We start from the raw sequence: 18,089 nt of genomic DNA, 5'->3' as shown, positions 1-18,089 counted from the left end.
TGAGTCCAGAGGAACTGCAGCACTCCCGAGAATGGATCATGAAGGGACAGGTTTTCAATCAAGCTGGCAGAACCTGTCTTCAAAAATTCTGACCCCAAAGCTCTTCTTCAGTTATCTCCCCAGCTCACTATGCACGCTAAGCAGTACAAAGCCTTCCCCTTCAAAAGTTGGTGAACTCAGTCTAGAGATTCAACACGCGTATAAACATACACCATACCTCTTTTCAGGTGTTTTGCAAAATATCCACTCCACATAGGGCTGGGGGTAGCTCTCAGATATGCATTCAATTGCATCTGATCCTTCACTTTTCCTAAAATAGGGTTTGCCTGGTTTCTCTGTTAAGAAATAATGCAAATATTTACGAATACTGAAACCATTTTTAAACAGTGTTTTGCTTATTTCACAGTGAAGTTACAGAGATGCAATTTGTTTCAGGAGGTTTCAGCACTGAGTGAATAGAAAATGATTCTGCCTTAGGGATATTGTGGGTTGGTCTACATGAGATTTTCAGCCTTGATTGCTAAATCACAGCTTCACTGGTATCAAAGCCTGCACCAAAGGATATTCCTGAGACTGAAAGGTGTGAATTTGCTGTGGTCGCTATTCATTTCACTGGGCAGGAGCACAGATACCTTTCAAAATAACATACCAATCCCATGGCCTTTGGTGGAGTATCTGTTGAGACTAGAAAGTCTCTAGACAAAATGGGATCCTTGCACACTATTCGGTCAGATCAGATACACCATGGAAAAACAACGGGTGATAATGACTTCTGATAACCAGCAGACTTCTCTAACCTGTATTTGTAACCTGGGGGGAAAAGGTTCCTAGATAACTCCCAGTCCCCTCAATCCATCAGGTGCAGACTTGGACTAAGCACATAAATTTAACGTATTAAAACTGGTAAACATTTGATTCAGAGCACCAACTCTGGCTTTAGGTCATTTTAAAATGAAATTAGAGCTTCTACACAGAAGAGGGACATCTTCTTTAGTCATTCTCCCATCGCCTGCGAGGTGACATGCTAACCTAGTTGGTTCTATGATTCTAAGGTGAAACTAATACTTTTGGATTTTCAATTTCTTTCTTCATTTATGTCTTATAAGCTGGGCCTAAAAGGGTTTTTTTTCTACCTCTAGAGATTCACATCTCAGTTGAAGGATTCCCATCTAGGCTGGAGGATTTTATGAGAGATGAAATTATTATTAGATTCACATGAGCAGGAAGAATGCAATCCAAGCAATTGATATGGAAAAGATCTTTATCGAAACTGTTTTGAACCACTATTGCTTGCACAAGCAATATCACTTTTTACCTCTAAAGCCTAATTGGTACACTAGAGAAGATAATGTTTAATTGAAGATTTAATACCCGGTCCCCTCAATGAAGCTGTTAAAATTATGATTGAGACATGCAATAGGCCTTCAAATAAAACAAGGAGAGACTGGAGGTGACACTTCTGACACCTGAGAGAGAAAAAAAAAGTCAAGCAGAAGAAATGTTTTTAAATTAAAGAGGGAATAAAACTGGCTGATTTGTCACAATTTATTAAAAACAGGGCAAGTAACGATGCTATTAAACCTTTCTCTAGAAGGCTTTGCCAGTCTTTTAGCTGTTTGGATGGATGTTTTCTTCTTCTTCTTTCTTTGAAATTTCTTTTGCATTTTTTAATTTTAAATTTGGTCCTCTCCAGACAAAATAATATAAATTTATCTTCTGTTAAAAAACCCAAACATATCAGCGTTGGTCTTTTTTCTTCTAATCTATGTCCTTGGACACCCCTGCTTAGAAACAGAAGTTTGAACTTTGTTGCAGCAGTTGCCTTTGCATCACAGATGTCCCTTGTGTTATTCTTGAGAAAATTCAATCAAACCTGCTCCCACTGTCAGCCTTTCAAAAAGTCACACCTCACAGGTGCACTGTCATGAGCATTTAAACAGCAGCTAAAATCTCAGCTTCTCAGGCACCCTTGTGCTGAGCAGCTGTAGTACTGATGGGTTTTACCTGAAGACTCAATAAACAAGTAAAGGCTGGCACTGAGAAGAAAGACCTTGTCTTTCCCCTTCCCTCAGTGGTGATTCTTGGTGCCCATGGAACCGTGAAAGCAGAAGCTGTGAGAGAAGTGCATGGACCCAGAGGCAGGCCCAGGAGGAGAAGTGGCAGTGATTTTGGAGCACCAGAGACCAGAATATAAAACGGATGTCCTGATCTGGTCCAGGTAATAGCCCAGCTGAGAACACTGAGAATAAACAGGGTAAGATGCAAGCAAAGAAATCTAGTCCATGAGCTTTGAGACCATGCAAAATACACCCTCAATTTGTCCCTTCTGGCATAGAGGGAATTTCTCATAGGGGAGAAGAGAGCTGCTAGGCATTTCCACCTTTATTTGTTCAGTTGCGAGGCTTATTGACTTATTGACTCTCATGCAGTCTGTAGTTTTGATTTCAGCCTCTGAAGACAGCTCCAAGACCTATGGAAGTCCAGGAAGATGCTTGAAATGCAGCATGGGAGAGCTTCATTGCTTTGACTGAACTGGAGTCTCTCCCCTTAAACCTATTGATGGAGAAAGTCCTTTCATCTCATACTTACTTCGAATGAGAACAGGCACAGCTACTGTGTAATTGCCAGTTTCACTTATGACTGAGAAGGTGTATTTCCCAGCTTGTGCTTCTTTTATTTGGGAAAAAGCCAAAGACATAACATATCTGTAAAACAGAAAGTGAAGCTGCATTTGTTATCTAGAAGGTAATATGCAGCACACACAATAAAATGTTCCTCAGTCTTGCAAAAAGCCTTAAGAAATACTAGTCTTCATTATTTACATAAAACCCTTCAACCTGAAGTGTTTTTATCACGTATCTTCGTACAAAAGCAGCACATAGGAATTTAAAACCACAGGTACCACATGCTTAATGCTGAGGTTTGAGAAGGATGGACTTCCTGAGCTTAGGACAGCTGGGAGGCCCAAAGGGAAATGCTTTACCTACAGTCCCATTCCACATGTTTTGCAGGGGGAGGCAATAATCAAGCCTCAGGTTCCAAATCAGGTTTGGCTGTGAGAATTAGAATGTTGTTCCTGTTGTTGTCCTTGATCTACAGTGTGACCCTACCAAGTCACATAATTCTTCATACCTCAGTTTCTTTGATTATAAAATCACAATTTTGCCTTACATGAGCACTGCAAAGCTAAATTGATCAATGCCAGAAAGTCCCTGGAGATCCCTATGCATAATGCTATACAAATTCACAGAACAAGCTTATTCCAAACTATTCATATATGTATGAGTCTAAATGACAATCAGTAATGTGTTGCCAGCTGACAACTGTGAAGGAAGATTAGAAAGTTTAAAAAGATAATGCATAACATGAAATTAAATGCAAGCACAGTCACAGAAAATATTCCGTTTGTATCCTAAAAGAAATGATCTCTTAAAGGATCTTTGCACCAGTACATCCTCTGACTCACCGATTCTCTGAGTCCAAAGAAGGTTTACACGCTTTGCTCTCTTTAAAGAACCAGAAGCATGAAATTATATTAGAAATGTTCATTATTACTCTTAATTCAATATCTTCAAAGACATTAACTTCCACATTTGTAGTTGGTTCATAGATGTTCTCTGTTCCTTGAGAATTCAAATAACACCCAAGATCTTCCAAAATGTTAGAAATCTGCAATGCAAGAGGACAGACTGTTATGTGTTTATTAGAAATCAATTTTATTTGCTTTTTTTGCATTCAAATATTTTTAAAGGATGCTCTTCTAGAAAAGCTTTCATAAACTGCCTCATAATGTTCAAATATGAATAGAAATCATACTGAAATAACACCATCATACCTTTTTTTTTGTTTTATCATTTCTACTGTCAAACTTTTCATAAATATGTTGCATTCTACTGCATGATGAAACTCTATAGGATTCCAGTTAAATCAGTTAATTCTGTTCTTTAAACAGACATCACAGAAAAATTTTTGCCAGAAACATGATAGTTTCCCTTAGTGATACAGGCAATTCTTTACTCTCATTTTTGTTTCCTTTCATGTAGAACCATAGGAAGACACAGAACTATAATACAACTTTTCTGTCTGCGACTTCAATGCAAAGGCAGGGACAGAACGTTTGGGTATTTTTTAGCATCCCACTGCTTGTTACTGCATCACCTGGCTAGACTGCTCCTCGACTCCTTTGGCGCTATACTAGGTAAGGAACATTTGGTCTGGGTGCCTTCACACCTCTCATTTCCTCACCATTGTGTATGGCTAAAGGAGAATTGAAAAGAGAAGGAGAATATTCCACAGTCATTCTGAAAGCCACCAATGGATTTATGAGTCTCTAAGCTCAGCTGCAGCAAAAGGTGGAAAGTAAATAGCTCCATCTGAAGAGTAGTCCTAAATGTCTCCCTTCATGACTTTGGCAGGTGAAATTTACCTGGTGTAAGTGTATGAAAGGACAGAATTCATTGCATCCTCTGCTCTGCACTCTGCCTGGCCTTGGTTCTTTTCATTCATTCCTCCTTCTTTTTCCCTTAGCTTGATCTGAGAAGTATTTAGAGATAGCAGCCATATTCTGCCTTTCAGATACAAGGATGCCACAGCTTTGGCTACTGTACTTTCATTTGTTATCCGAATTTTTTATTTATTTGTCCAGGAATGAAAAAGATTCCATAAGACTACCTTGGAGCAATATTCAGTAATATTCAGGCATGCTGATGTGAGACAGCATCAAGAAATTAAAAAATCAGTTTTAGAGAAAAGTGATACTTATCTATTTACACTTTCAAAGTATGAATTGTGACCTCCTCTAGTCATATTTGGCATAACCCCGGTTATTTTGACTGTGACATCCTCACAGCCTAAAGGTTTAGGGTGTTGTTAACTTCTGGGAAGCCATTTCTAGAATGGACAGGAGTATTTGATAAGCAACTAGCTCTCTGTTATATTACCTTGGGAGATACCAAAGTCTCTGGTGTTCCTGAACCTTCATCCTTCTGGCTGATTAAAACACACATAATCTCAGATGTATTTTGTTTTATTGCAGAAGTGAAAGTAACTGCTGTCATAACAAGAACTGTAAAACAGAAATAGAAAATGTAATCATGTCTAGATCTTTGCTCTGGGATAATCATCTTAGTAAAAATAAAATACAACAAAGCTGTAGAAAGATTACATCCTATAAAAAGAAAAGGCAAAAGGAATATGCAGATATATTGTATGCATTTGCAAATACTGCATTTGTGTATTGAAGCTTAGTGGAAGCACTATTTGAAGAACCTTTCAAAGGCATAGGTACCTCACACTTTAGATGTATGTCCCATAATATTGCAGAAAATATCTGAAGACAAAAGCATCTATATGTTCTGAAGGCTCCTTTAGAAACCACATTATAAAACACAAGCTCTCTCTTGCAGATCACTTCTGCATCTGTGTGTTGGAAAGGGCCCTGCAGCACCTACCCCTGCAGCTGCAGGTCAACATTTGCCTGGTGTGCGTCAGAGGATGATCATGCACCATCCCTCTCATCAACACTGAGGCGGTGTCCAAGTCAGAAACACTCTCCGATCACTCCTGCTTTGACTTGCAATGGCAAAATAATGTCCTCCACCTTGCCTTCAGAGCCCACGCTGAGCTCACCCAAGGACTCAAGATCATGTCTTCCTTTTCCCTTCCGTCCAGGACCGGCTCTATTTGATTTGACATACTGGACACCCTCCTGAGCCTTCCTGGTGTGGAATTGTGTACCCCAGCTCACAAGAGAGGTGCAGGTTAGATCCTTCTTCCTTCGAGCTGCCATTCACAGCCTTGAGCTCTTTCCCCTCCAGGAAGCAAATAAGGCAGCAATTCACACTATTTTGAGGAAAACAAATGCAGAAAGTGGAGCACAAGGAAGAGTAAGCCCACGGCTTTCTTTTCCTCCATACCTCCCTGGCTTTCTGCTTATAAAGCCAGGGCAGCTCCTAGTCCTAGTAGAAGTAGTAGATGTTGTTTCTTCTTACACATAAGAAGCAGTGTGGGAAAGCTGCTTGTGCCTCAAAGGCATCATGTCTCTGGAATGCTACATATGAGCCTTTCTACTGGGACCGCAGCTCGAGAAGTCACCTTTTCATCTTAAAGGAGCTATAGAGTAACCATGCTCACATCATTGCACGTAAGCAATATAAGATAAACAGAAGTAAGACTGAATAACTGGCAGGGTGAAATGTGTCTGATTTCCATTAATTCCCTAAAGCCAGCTCTCAACAGCACTGAATCATAAAATAACATCTCTCTCCTGGTGACTTGGAAGATTTCTGCTGTCAGGTTTTGGTTTTCTGCTTTTCCTTCCCCCTAAGCCCTCCCAGCTCCTGAGATGGTTGGACATGAAGCAAGCTGCCGAGTTTAAAGAAGGAAAAAAGTTAAGTACATCAGGAGGCACTTGAAGGATGAAAGTAATGAAACTGTTTCTGCAGGTGATGGAAGGAGCAAAACTGGTAGAAGGAAGAAATGAGCAAGAGTTGCTGCCATCCCCTCTGTGATGTTTGTACCTTCTGGAGCTGCCTGAGCTCTAATCTGGCAACACCCTGACAACGTCTTCTGAACCCTCTTGGCAAATATGGATTAAGTCTGAGTCCTTCACATTCAGGCACCTAACATACACTTCATTTTTGGTGCCACCTTTCCACAGCATACACAGGCAGTGGTCTGCTGTTACAGACCTCTGAGGAAGATCCTGTCTGCCTGCCATCCTAAGAAAGGTGAACAGGACTTCTTTGTGAAGACATGTACCTCCCTCCCTTAGCTATAGAGATAATATTGGCACTTCTTGAGACAGTGAGTGCCAGAGGGCAGCCGAAAGGCAGGTATGCATTAGGTATCTACACCAAGCATGCTGAATTCCTCTCCATCAACACAAACCAGGTTTCCAGCCCTCCCACTGGCCTTTCACCAAGTCCTTCTCTGCTCAGCTTTCTCCACTTCTGCTTGTCTGTTGGTCACTTTACTTTTCACCCTTTCCAAACCAGAGATCATCTGACCAGCTTACAGCCAGGGGCTTGCTTAGCTGCTGGAAACCCACCTATGTCCACTGATATCTAAGATGCCCTAGCTGAAGCCACCTGAAAATAGGACCTCAAAAGTTACAACTCATTTGGCCTGTTGAGCATTCCCTTCAGCTTCCTGATCTGCGAATAGTTTTAGCTTCTGATTGTACAAGCCAAGACAACTTACCCCTGGCATTACTCCATCTTGTTCACATTGCCTTGTCAGTTAGATACCTAACACCACAGCAGGAAAGGGAAAGGTGTATTTAAACAGAGAAAAGATTTGCAGTTAAAATCCAGGCAGAAGCAGACAGATGTAGCAACCAGACCATGAGCAGACATGCAAACAAGGTGTCTGATGAACTGGAAATGCATCTGTAAAGGATGGTATGTGGGAGTATATGCTGGAAGAGGGAGTAGTGAGCACCCTGACACCCTCAGGTATAAGAGAAAATGGGTCTCCTTGTCCTGTTAACTGCTAAAGCTTGTCACTGCTGTCCTCCACCTTTATTCCTGTGAAATCCAATAAGGTTTTTAGGGTTAAGAAGAATACTTTGAACCTGAAATGATTCTAGCTGCTTTACAGAAAGAAAAATAAAGGTTAACGTGATAGTCAGAAGTATTTACATGACATGGAGTGCTCTCAACTCGTGTAGGTCTTAGAGAAATACATCACACTGACAAAACAGAAAATGAGAGCATGGATGAGCTTTTCAGAAAAAGCAGAATCAAGAAAAATACTGGGAAGTGTTAATGCTCCAATTCACTGTCTCGGTCTTTCAGCTTCTTGCTGGCCTGTTCAGGGACTGCTGTTATGGTCTGCACATCAGTCATCCTCCCAAAAGCCCAAAGTAAGAACTGCCGAGACTAAAAGCAGTGGGCAAGGAGTATCAAATATGTAGTGTGCATAATCATATTGTGTATTGCTGAACTGCAGTGAAGTTGGAATGTAAATAAATCGCTGCCACTGAACAATGTTTGTTTATGCCTGCTTTCCATTTTCATTATCTTTTCATAGGCTGTACAAAAATATATTCACTAGGAGAAGTCTTGTCCTCATTGAAGTCAGAAAAACCTCTAGGTGCATAAAAACTGAGCCAGGATTTCATCAAGATATAGAGGCACATACATGGGGAAATGCCTGTGCAAGTCAAAAGGTGGGCTCACATGTTATGGTAGTGATAAGAAAGGCCTGAATCTACTGAAGAGACAACAAACCAAGAAGCTACACTTAAGGTATTTCAGCTATAGGCTGGTTCACCGAATGGAACTGCTTACAAAATTTTATTTTCAGATAAGGGGTGACAAAAGCAGCCTTTGGAAAACTGGGAAAGTCTCTCCAAAATACGCTGAAAGCCTGAGTTTAGCAGAAAGAGAATAGCTGAGGAACTGGAACATTGTGAAGCATGAAGAGAAAACCTTTCTCTTTATACCGAGAGATGCAATCTTGTGGTTGTCTTCAGCTTGGGATTTTGCATAGCAGTCAGGCCTTCCCTAGACATAGAAGAGTCTTCCACTCTGCTTCACAGCTTCGAGAGACTGATGTGAAGAAAGCTATGTTTAGCTTCTTATTTGTCTTCTGACCATTTTCCTTGGGTGAGACTCTCTGGATCAACTTTCCAAAATTTTCTTCCTGATCAGGGAAGCTAGAATGACCCTTTTTTCCAGGGAAGCTATAGTCCTCTCACATCCATATGCTGCCAGAAACAAATCTGTAATAGTGGTAACATGGAGGAGCCTAATACCCATGCATTATCCCCCAAAACCCCCACAACTTTGCATGTGGTTGCCTTTTTCTCAAATCACTCCCAAAGCAGTGGATCCTGAAATGAGAATTTTACTCAATATAAATATGATAAAAATCACAGGGAGGTAGGATAGGTAGAAAGAGCTGATATTAAATGAATTCCTACCTTTTACCCATATCTTATTTCTCTCCCATCAAACTTAACTTTTCTCCTTCCCCATCTTTCAGCACACCTTCTTTCCTTGGTGTCTTCACTGTTTCAGCTTAAATACTTCCCAAAAAAACTCAACCTGTGAGTTCATTCTCAAATGATGATGAGGCCGGAGGTGTTGATCTATTTTGCAGAATAACAACTGCTAGAACGAGGTTCAACAAGCAAAGTGGGCGACAAGACGCCTCTGTTGCAGCTCATGCTAATTGTGAGTAGTTGCTGTAACACCAGATATGGTACCTCTCGGTTAGGACCAGTCATTTATCTGGTCTTACCAGTTAATACAACAAACATCACGTGAAGCAATTTAATTATTCCCAGTCATGTTCAAACATGATTGAGATTTGAGATGGGAGGAAAAAAACACTATAGAGTGTGGTAGCTCTCTGGGAGGGTTTAGTGGATGAGAATCTCTAGATTTGAGTCACCTAGCAGGAAAGCAGTGAGAAGACGAGCGTAGAGGAGGCTGTGTGGGTTTGGAAAGTGCTTAATTAGGCTCTGTGTGCTGAGTAAAGAACTAATAACAAGGAGCAACACTGCTATTATACATTGCCCTGTCACCTGCCAGTCTTGCTGCATTGCTTTCAACCCTTCACCTGGGTTATCTTCCCAGCTGGATCAGCTGACAACGCTTCCACCACCCGAGGCCGCTCAGGCTGTGGCATTACACGCTGTTTCTTCCCGGGGCTCTTCTACCTGAGAGGTTGGTCTCGGTTCACGGAGGGACCGACACCTACGAACACCGGCACGGAAGCGCCCGGGGGCCGGCAGGCGGCGGCCGCCAGGGGGCGCTACCGCGCCGCGCAGCCCCGCACAGCGCCGTGCAGCCGCTCGCGACCCGCGCAGCCCCGCGCAACAGGGTAGTCCACAAACGTGTTGTGATCTTCTGTTAAAAGGCAGAAAGCTTAAAAATGCTGACCCTTCCTGGGAAGACCCCACGTCTGTCCTTGCATGGCACAGGCAGGATTCTGACTCGGTTCTATCGGTTTGAAAAATCAATTAAAAATAAAGGCATTTTTGCCCAAGAACAGCTCATGTGAACACAGTGAAAACTTCCTAGTCAGCAGAACACTTTCAGGTAGGTAGTGCTCTGTTTATTATAGTGGTCTCAAATCTGAAAAGATATTAAACCAGAACTTGTCACAGTGAATAAACCATGTCTAATTCATCCCGTGCAAATGCCAGGAAAGGCATAACTTACTTTATGTCAGCTCCTGCAGTAAAACTACACTGCCTCTGTCTAAGAATTTTGTTTTCCCTGTCCTTCCAGATCTAATATATGCCTGAATCTAGAAGATCATTTTTCCAACATATGAGAGAGAAGTTTGCTCAGTCTGTCTCTGGGAACACCACTGCCAAGAGCTGCCTATTCCAACCGAATTTGCCACATGCAGCAGAGAACACTGTCCACAAATTAATTTTTCATATTTTGAATTTTCCTGCTCTTTTCCTCAGCTCCCCATTTTCAGGTCCCAGATGAAAACAGCTGCAAGAAATTTACTCTTCCACATTTTTTTAAAAAATGTATCTAGTGACTTGGCCACCATTTCCAGGAACTTGTCCTCTGTCTTGTTATGTCCTAACATATTTTTGGTACAAATTTCAGCAAACTTCATCTTTTGGATAAAATTGCACCTTTTGATCCTGATACTTTTTCTTTGGGAGGAGGACTGTCAGCAGCTCTGCCTATGGCTCATTGCAGTCAGCTTATAAATTACACAGAATAATAAATTACACCAAGAATAATTAAAATGGCTGAAGATTTTAAGTAAGGTATCACAGTATTTTATACTCCTCTGTCAGAGAACCAAACAAAACCTTCTCTAACGAAACAGGTAGCTGGGAGTCAGCAGAGCGTCTCCTGTTCTTATGCTGATAAGTTACAGATACATTTGCTCTAGTGCCTTATGTAGTAAAAATTAGCTAATGATTACCCAAAGCGCAGGCATATTTTTCACATGGTACTATTACATATCCAACTTTATTGACTACTTTTGCCATTTGCTTTATTGCAGACTGATATCCAGATCATGTTCTGTGATTCAGATTGTGATTTCAGCTTTTGTTTAAGCTAGGATGAATAGCAATCTGGTTTGATTTCTTTATACATTCCATCATTTTTCAGACTTTCTAATCATATAACTGGCCTACTGAGTACAGGTTCCTTGCTGTTCCTCTGGGAATGAGTTGCTGTTACTAAGGGATTACGTACATTTATGAGCAGCCCAACTGCTTTAGGTGTTGCAGGCTTCTTTGCTAAAAACAAACTGGCACTAGCACCTTGCTGCTCTTTGATTTATAGATCTGCTTTGCAATCACCCTTCTGGGTTCTAAGTCTGTGTCAGTAACTCATGGATTTTATCTGAAAAAAAAATCCAAAAGAATTCTTCTTAGCACAAAGCAAATGCTGACGGCTGAAGCAAGCAAGACATTTAGCTCTGTTTTATCTCTGTCCTGCCTCTTCTGTTTTTTGTTTACCTGAGCTTGGGTGAGGAAGAACTGCAGGGTTGTATTCAAACCCTTATTTGCCTTTCATTTCACTAAGATAACTTCCTGCCTCCCTTCCCTGTGAGTCCGAGATAAAGGCACTGCTCGAACAGCTGAACTATTGTTTTGTTTGTTATTCATTTTGTCTGCTTTATATAGGCTAGCTGAATGAATGAAAGCCCTTTCACAGGTCCCTGAGCTGTGATCTCACGGTGCCCTCTCTGCTGAGGGTTGTGGTCAGAGGGAGCTCAATGCAGTCCCTGCTGCTCTACCCACAGTTTGGGCCATTACAGCCAGGAAAATGGCTGAGGACAGGAAACCTGAGGACACCCCTTTCTGGTAAGTGGCTGAAAAGTGTCTGCAGAGGCAGTGAACCTCAGCTGCCATGGCAACCTCCCTTTCTGAGGAAGAGCCTACATTGTGGCTGGTTCTTCTGCTTCCTGCCCACATTTTCCATCCTCTCAGGAGAGCTGCTTCTTGACTCCCACATTACTCAGATCTTTACACCCCACAAAGTATGGTGGACAATGGTATCCTGGGCCACATTAAGTGGGGTTTTGCCAGCAGGTAGAGGTTCTTCCCCTCAGCACTGAGAGGACACACCTGTGAGCTTCTTAGCATAAGACACACCGACATACTGAACAAAGTCGGCAAAGTGCCACAAAGATGATTAAGGGACTGGGGCATCTCTCCTGTGAAGAAAGTCTGAGAGCTGGGACTGTTCACCTTGGAGAAGAGAAGGGTCATAGAGATCTTATCAATGTATATAAATACCTGAAGGGAGGGTGCAAAGAGGATGGAGCCAGGCTTTTTTCAGTGGTGCTCAGTGACAGGACCAGAGGCAATGACACAAACTTTTTCGCCATGTGGGTGCCCAAGCACTGGCACAGGTTGTCCAGAGAGGCAATGGATTCCATCATCAGATATTCAGAAGCTACCTGTCCTGGACAGCTGGCCATTGGTGGCCATCATGGAGCAGGGAGGTTGGACCAGATGACCTATAGAGGTCCCTTGCCACCTCAAGCTTTCTGTGATCCTGTGAACAAAGGGACAATTCTGAGGGCAATTTTTGCTGGTGACCACAGAGGTCCCTCAGGAATCAGAAAGTGGCATTGGGCTGTCTTTTTTCTTGACTGTTCTCTAGAGGATGTTTGCTCATGGAAATAGCATGTTCATGCCATTAAAAAGCTGGATAGACAACCATGAAGCAAAGCAAACAGGTACAACTCCTCTAATGACATAAGTAAGTTTTCTTTAACTCCTTAAAAACCCCAACAAACTACTCCATGTGTAAGTACTCCAGTCTCATTACCTGACACACTCTAACACTTCTATTGACATTAGTGGAATTACTAACTTCTTGCAAGCAAGGACCACTTTATTTAAACACCTAAAGGCAAAGGTATGAGATTCCTGGCACCTCATTAGCAAGGAGAAAAAGTTCTGCCTCAAAGATAAATGAAAACAGATGATGGCAGATAATGAAATGATACTAGCAGTCATCCTGGTATTGTAAAACTTCTCTTTTGAATCAAACCAACAGTTTCCATAGCTGAATGTATCCTTTCTTTCCTGGAAAAAGGGGTGAGGAGGGAACACCGAAGGCCTCAATTGTGCAAGGGGGAAGGATGGACAGAAAGAAGAGCAGGAGAGAATGGTTTCGCTACAAAATATGAAAAGATAAAAATGAATCCAAGGTATTTGATAAAAATGGTGGTTGGTATTTGGTACCAAATTTGGTAAGAATGAACGAAACCCCCTAATCAATTGTTCTTACTTGCATCATTATGACGTTAGTGTTGAAAAAGAATAGCAATTCCCAAGCAGTTGTACAAATGTAAAATCCAATACATTCTTTAAAGAGCACGCTGTAACAATAAAACACTTTTCAAACCAGCTCTTGTATCTCACCCATTAGAAATCTTATCTACACCATTAAGCTTAGACTACAAAGAAAGGAGTAAATAATGTCTTACTTTTACAGCAGTAACAGAGCTAATTATCCAGGCCATAAGGCAGCATTCCTGTTTGTTTACCCTGTTCAATTTTTTCAGCAGTTTTTAAGGAAACATCTTAGAAAAAATAGGGAGGCATTGCTTCCTTTGGATGGGACATAGGCACACAATGTTTATCCACTTATCTATCTGTCTAGCTATCTTATTTGTCATAAAATACAGAGAAGAGTCTGTCCTTCAACCACACCAGCCATTTTTAGGGCATTATCTGTGTTTGAAGGTTACAGATTCCTTAAGGAAGCATTTTGCATTTAGAGTCCTAGAGCATCTTCTTAAATGCATTTCTATTAAGATCACTAGGATAAAGCCATATGGGAAATAAGGCCTTCCTACCCATTTGAGAAATGTTCTGTTTGCTGGCTCTGGACTGATTTTTTGGTCTTTATTTTCCTTTTAGAAGCGTACAATCACTGGGATTAAGCAGTCCTTGTCCTTTTCTAGTGTTACGTTTACCACTGGGCAGAGACACGGGGGTGGCCCTGGGACTCAGGCTGCGCTCTGGGGATCTTCCAGCTTCTCAGTAGCTTGAAATATGGGTAACCTGGAATTTTCTGGAGAAAAGGGAGGTTCAGGGGAATGAAGCAAGCGGGGCTGAACCTCGAACTAAATCACACATGGTTTTAAATTGCATTTACTTTCACTGGAAAATAACCCTTTTCCTAAACATTCCTTTCAGATTCAGGAATCTTTGGAAGTGATACCTTATGTTCTGGTCCACAAAGTACTTGGAGATAGATAACTGTGAAAGTATGTTCTGCTGGGCATGACTGTTTCCTTGAGTAAGCAGACCATGTACTGGCCTTATCCAACATTCACAGCCAGCTTGCACCCAGGTTTTTGCATGTTTTTGGAAAGAGACAGGATCAAACTTGATTCCCCCTGGGGTGCTCATTGATTTCACCTTCCTGCCAGTGGTAGGGCTTGCTGCCTGAACTTGTTCTGGAATGTTTGTCAGCTGTTTCTTCAGAGAGAAATCAGTGTATTGCTGGGAGATGGACAGATCCTGCAGGTGGCGGGGTCCCAAGCATTTCTGAGGTTCTCCTTAGGAAAGAGAAGTGTGCTGGCCCATCTGTTCCTGGGTCTCTGCCATAGGAATGTAATGGACACTTGTATGTTCTGTGGAGCGGTGTTCAAAAGTATTGTCCTATACTTTGTGCAATCAGACACACCATTGTCTGATCCAGAGCTTGTTAGGGCCTGAGCCTGCAGTTCTTGCACATAAAATTTCCTCTTATTTGCCAGCCACAGGGAGATCTCAGTCAGCATCTCACAGCTTCATTTCTCCATCCCCGAAGTTGTGGGTTTCACGAACAGCTCTCAGTAAGAGCATGTGCACAAAATAAAAGGGAGCAAGAGCAGTCGCTAGTGGAAAACTTCCCTCATGAGAAAGGTCACCGAAAGTCTCTGTTCATCACTAAATTCTCTAATTTGTAAAACACGAAACTACTACTCCTTCAGTTCCCAAGCCTCGTCCACCCTCCCACCTCATCCACTAATGCAAGGCTAATTGTATACTAGATAATATTCTCTTTAAGCACAAGCTATTGCTTGGGATGACCAGAAAAAGTTAAGAACATGAGGAACTGGAATAGTGCTTTTAATATATATAGCTGTATTTACATATATATTGTATTCTATATATTGCTTTCCAAAGTTCTTGCTATTACATTCCTTGCTGCTGGGAAGCATTTATTCCCAGCAAATAACACAGGCAAGATGCTTCTTCTTTCCTGCAACTTTAGCAGTTCTGAGACTATAGTTTAAAGAATGACGTGGTGCCTTAACTCTACAGATATTGTGGAGATTCTCCTCTAGGTTTTATTACAGTTTAGCTTTTCTTTGCTGGTGAAGTGTTGCAGTTTCTGATGATTCTAGTTCATCATATGGATATTCTCTGACAAGTATACAAATACTAGGCTTTATCTCTAGACAACCTATAGATTCTTAACAGGAACACATGCATATTTAAGAAATTACATATAATTAATTGAATGCTTATGATATTGACATCAAAGTTGCTTTTAAAGAGTGATCTGCTATAGAGAGACGTATGGAGCTAGCAGTTCCCAGGCTTTCTGCTGTCAGCTACACATCTGATCCTTCAAATTCTAGCTGGCTTGTATATCCAAAAGATTTGCTGCTTTTTCCTATAATAGCTAGCCTTACAAGAAGTAACACCGCCTCCCTATGTACTTTGCCTTGACTAAATGACACCTCAACAGAAAGAACATCAGTTGTCCTGGAGAATAATCACACCTTGGGGCTCTCACACCTTTTGCTGTCTTTGCAGAACTCTTAGCCCTGTTGAAGTCTATCCCTTGCAGGGGCCTTTGGACACCATCACATCCCAAATGCTAATCATTTTTATTTACTTTGGTATGCAGCCTACAAGACTAGCAAAGCTCAGTCAAGAAGAAAACACAGAAACCCCTCTTTGACAGGGTTTGCTTAGTAGTAGTATCATCAGTCATGCAAAGCATGAGATCATAGAATACTCATTTTCATTTCTACTCCACCTTCTCTTCAAATAGCTCAACCTAGACTTTCAGCCATGAATGAATAATATCTAACAATTGCTCTTTGAAGTAAGTATTATTATCCTTGTATATAGAGCTGAAAATGGACTGCAGTTAGTTAAATAACTTTCCCAGGCATGCATTAGAACTGCATCAATCAGGAAAAAAAAAAACCACTCTCTTTTTTTTCAGTCTTGGATTTTGAATCAGCAAGATCATGTTTGATAGGAGTAAGACATTCATTTTAGAGTTAGAGAAGAATAGTTTCAGGCATTTGAGATGGAAACAAACACTATTTCATTTTCTCTTAACAGCTAATTGTTGGGAAGATTTTTGTAGAGGAAATCAAGCTTTAAAATCCAACACTCTTCCTTCTAACAAAAAAAAAAAAAAAAGAAAAAAAAAGAAAAAAAAGAATTAAAGGCACTTTCAGATATTAATATCATGCCTTCTTCTATTTAGATCATTGAATAACAACAACAAAACCTGGTAAGATACAGATGCATCATATTCCACTCTACCAAGGTATCTGATTAGCAGATTATTTACCTGGGAGATTGCAGATATATTACTTAATGTGATCAGGTCAAGCTAGCATTAACACCAGGAACACATTTACACCAGAAAGAAGAAAACAAAAAAATCAGTATTCTTAAATACTTTAATACTCTTATTTAATGCTCTTAAATATTTGAGCAAGAAATGTGTCAGATGCAGTGAGAGCAAAAGCCAGGCTGGACTGGGAGAAAATAGGGTTATGGGAGAGAGAACAGCACGTCCAGAAGAGAGGAGAAAGGTGGGCCAGGAAAAAAAAGATGCAAGAGAAAATGAATGGATAAGAAGTCAAAGGTGAAAAAAAGGAAAGGTGTGAAGTGATGAGTGAGAGACTGGGAAATGGAGAGGAAAGGGTCCAAGGAGGAGCATGAGGAGACTTTACCTGCTAGCTGAAATGGGCTTCCATCGGGGTGGCCACGGGGCCAGCCTGCTGCCATGGCTGGTGATGCCCTGCAGTCCCCCAGCCCCAGTGAGTGAAACTGAGTCATGCAGGTGGTTGCCTTAAGGGTGCACGTCACTGCCCACAGTGAAACCACTTCTTCAAAATCGAGGTTCCGAGACCTCAGTCTGAAGGAAACACTGTGGTACAGGGAGAAGAGGGGCCTCTCTGAAAGTCGGGGAGCATCTTCCTTCTGTCAGAGAATGCCTCTGCCAAGCCAAACAGCTGCCTCCACTCCAGCTGCTCAGTCCTTGCCCGTTTCTTTACCTCTTCACTCACACTTCTACACAAACCTATTTTCTTGGGTAAATTTAGTGCAGCTGATTTTTTGTTGTCTCACCTCAATTCTTGGTTTTGAAGCAATTATAGTTTCTGCTTTCATGCACCAGCAGTCTGCATAATTTATCTGAGTATTGATGAGGGGGAGAACAAGTGTCACTGCCAAGCTAAAGAGCTTAAAAAAACAATCCAAAGTTAGTGTGATTCCATGGGAACACCCTGGCGTATCTGTCATCGTGGGCTGAGGGAGGTTTCCTGCGCTGGGTGAGTGCTTGGTCTGCTAGTGACAGAGGACTTGCTGCCGTCACCTCCATGAGCCAACGGATGGGGAGCGGGGTTTTGGCATTGGGCTGTGTTTACACCAGGGGAAGAGGGAACTAGCACTGTCCACAGGAGGTTTATACTGAGCTACAGCTGCTCTGAAGTCGTTTTGCAAATGATTTGTCAAGGGGATAAAAATAAAAGTCTCCAGGCTCACCCTCAGACATGAGTCTCTAGGAACACAGCACCCCTGCCCTTAGCCTGTCCCCACTTGCTGCCTTCCTTGGAGTGTAGCATGCCAGGACCTGCTTCATCATTGTCTCCCAGTCACTGGTGTGTAAAGGGTAGAACAATCCTGGCCCTGGCTGAAGTTGCTCACCCCAGTGAGGCCTCTTGTTTGTATCAGGACAGGACATCACAGTGGAGCACGAAGGTCTCCCCAGCTGCCACAGCCCCACGTCACAGCCCCAAGCAGAAAGCGGATCCAGTTTTAAGGGATAAGCTGGAGCATCTGCCCCATGATCCCACAGGATACACTGGGGTATTTTTATTATTCATTCAACTGT

General features: G+C 41.8%; 1 protein-coding gene across 1 annotated transcript in view; it reads right to left on the bottom strand.

Annotated features, from left to right (window-relative positions):
* The window catches only part of FLT3 (fms related receptor tyrosine kinase 3), a gene marked incomplete at both ends in the record, with an annotated part of 41,341 nt that extends 24,360 nt beyond the window's left edge, over positions 1-16,981 (bottom strand). Inside the window, 5 exons of the mRNA XM_080613460.1 lie at positions 218-335; positions 2,590-2,705; positions 3,467-3,669; positions 4,941-5,065; positions 16,927-16,981. Coding sequence (XP_080469586.1) covers positions 218-335; positions 2,590-2,705; positions 3,467-3,669; positions 4,941-5,065; positions 16,927-16,981 — 617 coding nt within the window. The remainder of the gene's footprint in view (positions 1-217; positions 336-2,589; positions 2,706-3,466; positions 3,670-4,940; positions 5,066-16,926) is intronic.
* Between the last annotated feature and the right edge of the window lie 1,108 nt (positions 16,982-18,089).

This window comes from Psittacula echo (assembly GCF_963264785.1).
Source record: "Psittacula echo genome assembly, chromosome: 3".
NCBI classification, from domain to species: domain Eukaryota; kingdom Metazoa; phylum Chordata; class Aves; order Psittaciformes; family Psittacidae; genus Psittacula; species Psittacula echo.
The sequence above is the reverse complement of the archived record's forward strand: the minus strand, read 5'-3'. Positions and strand labels throughout refer to the sequence as shown.